Raw genomic sequence first — 1,872 nt, forward strand, 5'->3', positions numbered from 1 at the left:
AACCTTGTTATATTTCAATTTTATTTATTTAACTAGTATTATGTATTTTAAAGGGCCTTATATTTGTTTTGCATCGGATCTTAAATCGGTTTGAACCGGACATGGAAACTCACATGTATTCATGGATTGTATTATTATTTTGCTTTTTTCTTCATTAAGAGAAAGCATGTTATAGCAGTTTAAAAAATAATTGACCATACCATTTATTGCATTTATAGTTTCCAAAATTACAAGGTCTGTTAAAAAAATTATAATGTCACACTATTATTTCATGTCTAAAAAGTATTTAAAAGATTAAAAATAAAATTTATAAATCATTGTCATCTATAGTTTACAATAAATACAATTATATTTTATTGCTACACAATAGATAGTTACATACAACAAGTTCTCGATTTCCAATCTATATTCAAAATTAAAATAAAAAAACAGTCGTAAACTGAATTTAATATTACAAATGAAAAATACAAAACCTAATACCAAGCTTAAAAATTCACATGTCAATAATTAATCAGAAAAATAACCCAATTAGCAAAAAGTAGTAAAAAAAAAGTGGGAAATTATTTTTTTTCTTTTCGCTTTCTTTTAATTTTCTTTTGCTTTTTATTTAATTTAATTTTTCATAACTAACCCACTTTACCGACCTGGCTTCAAAGAGGAAGCGCCACCTCCCCTACCAATGCTGCCCGATCTGCCCAGGCTGCCCGTTGGACTACCCACTCCAACGCCCATACCCATACCCATACCCATACCCGTTTGTTGATACTGACCCGAATTATACATTTGATGATATCCTGTCCCTCCGTACATCCCGTTATATCCACCGGAATTAACTCCTCCGCCACTACCTCCGCCACTACCTCCGCCGCCTACTGCAGCATCAACACCTCCTCCAGATGAACCGTCCTTCTCCCCTGGCCTTCCCATCGTCGTCTTCTCCCCTTCCAATTCCCTGTACTTCGCTAAGTACACCTTCAGAGGCTCAACGTACTCCTCAAACCCTAACGTCGTCATCGCCCATAGCAAATCGTCGCCGTTAATCGTCTTCCTCTTCTCCCTTTGGCACTTATCCGAAGCCTCGCCGGTTATAAAGCTGATGAACTCCGACACGCACTCCTGCACCGTCTCCTTCGCATCCTTGGAGATCTTTGCGTTCGCCGGCAGCGCCTTCTTCATGATCCGACTCACGTTAGCAATCGGAAGAAACCTGTCTTGCTCTCTCGCCGACAAATCACCGCCCGCGTTGTGTCCTCCAGATTCGTTATCCGAGTCCGCCATATCCGTTGAATTATTAGAATTAATTTGGCGCGAAGAAGATCTCCGGCTCTAGAAGAGACAGAGACTGCCGGAGCTCCGGGGATGCTGAGGGTGCAGGCGAAAGTGGTGGAGAATTTGAGAGCTGCGGAAACGAGTACCGCGGTCCGTTGGATCGAGGGTGTAATAACGCATCAACGTCGACACGTGGATGAATTGTAGCCGTTTGTTTATTGATAAGAAACTGGTTACGTGGCATGGATTATAGACGACGGATGTAGATGTAGGGTGGAAACAATTTAGACGGCTGGATGACGAGGCATGATTTTTGTTTGACCTTTTTGCTAAAAATTGATGCAAGTTGGATAAAAGTTGCACGAGACAATTTATTTCCCTTTCTATAAAAACAAAAACAAAAATAATAAAAACATAAAACATGACTTTATAGAATAGTTAGTTACAATAAGCGTGGTGTAATATTAATAAATATTAATTAAAAGTTGTTTATGGAGATGTTTGATAAAATCAGTTGAAAGTTGAAAACTGTTAGTTGGAAATTTGAAGCTGTATTCTTTATTTATCAAATATTTTAGAATAAATAGTTAATAGATTTAAATG

At 37.8% G+C, this 1,872-nt stretch overlaps 1 protein-coding gene across 1 annotated transcript; it reads right to left on the minus strand.

Moving 5' to 3' along the window:
- Nucleotides 1-330: 330 nt before the first annotated feature.
- LOC111918671 (nuclear transcription factor Y subunit B-3) lies at nucleotides 331-1,427 on the minus strand. Its single transcript, XM_023914301.3, has one exon. The coding sequence runs from the start codon at nucleotides 1,276-1,278 to the stop codon at nucleotides 637-639; it is 642 nt and encodes a 213-aa protein (XP_023770069.1). The 5' UTR covers nucleotides 1,279-1,427; the 3' UTR covers nucleotides 331-636.
- Between the last annotated feature and the right edge of the window lie 445 nt (nucleotides 1,428-1,872).

Source organism: Lactuca sativa, chromosome 5, assembly GCF_002870075.4.
Source record: "Lactuca sativa cultivar Salinas chromosome 5, Lsat_Salinas_v11, whole genome shotgun sequence".
Taxonomy (NCBI): Eukaryota; Viridiplantae; Streptophyta; class Magnoliopsida; order Asterales; family Asteraceae; genus Lactuca; species Lactuca sativa.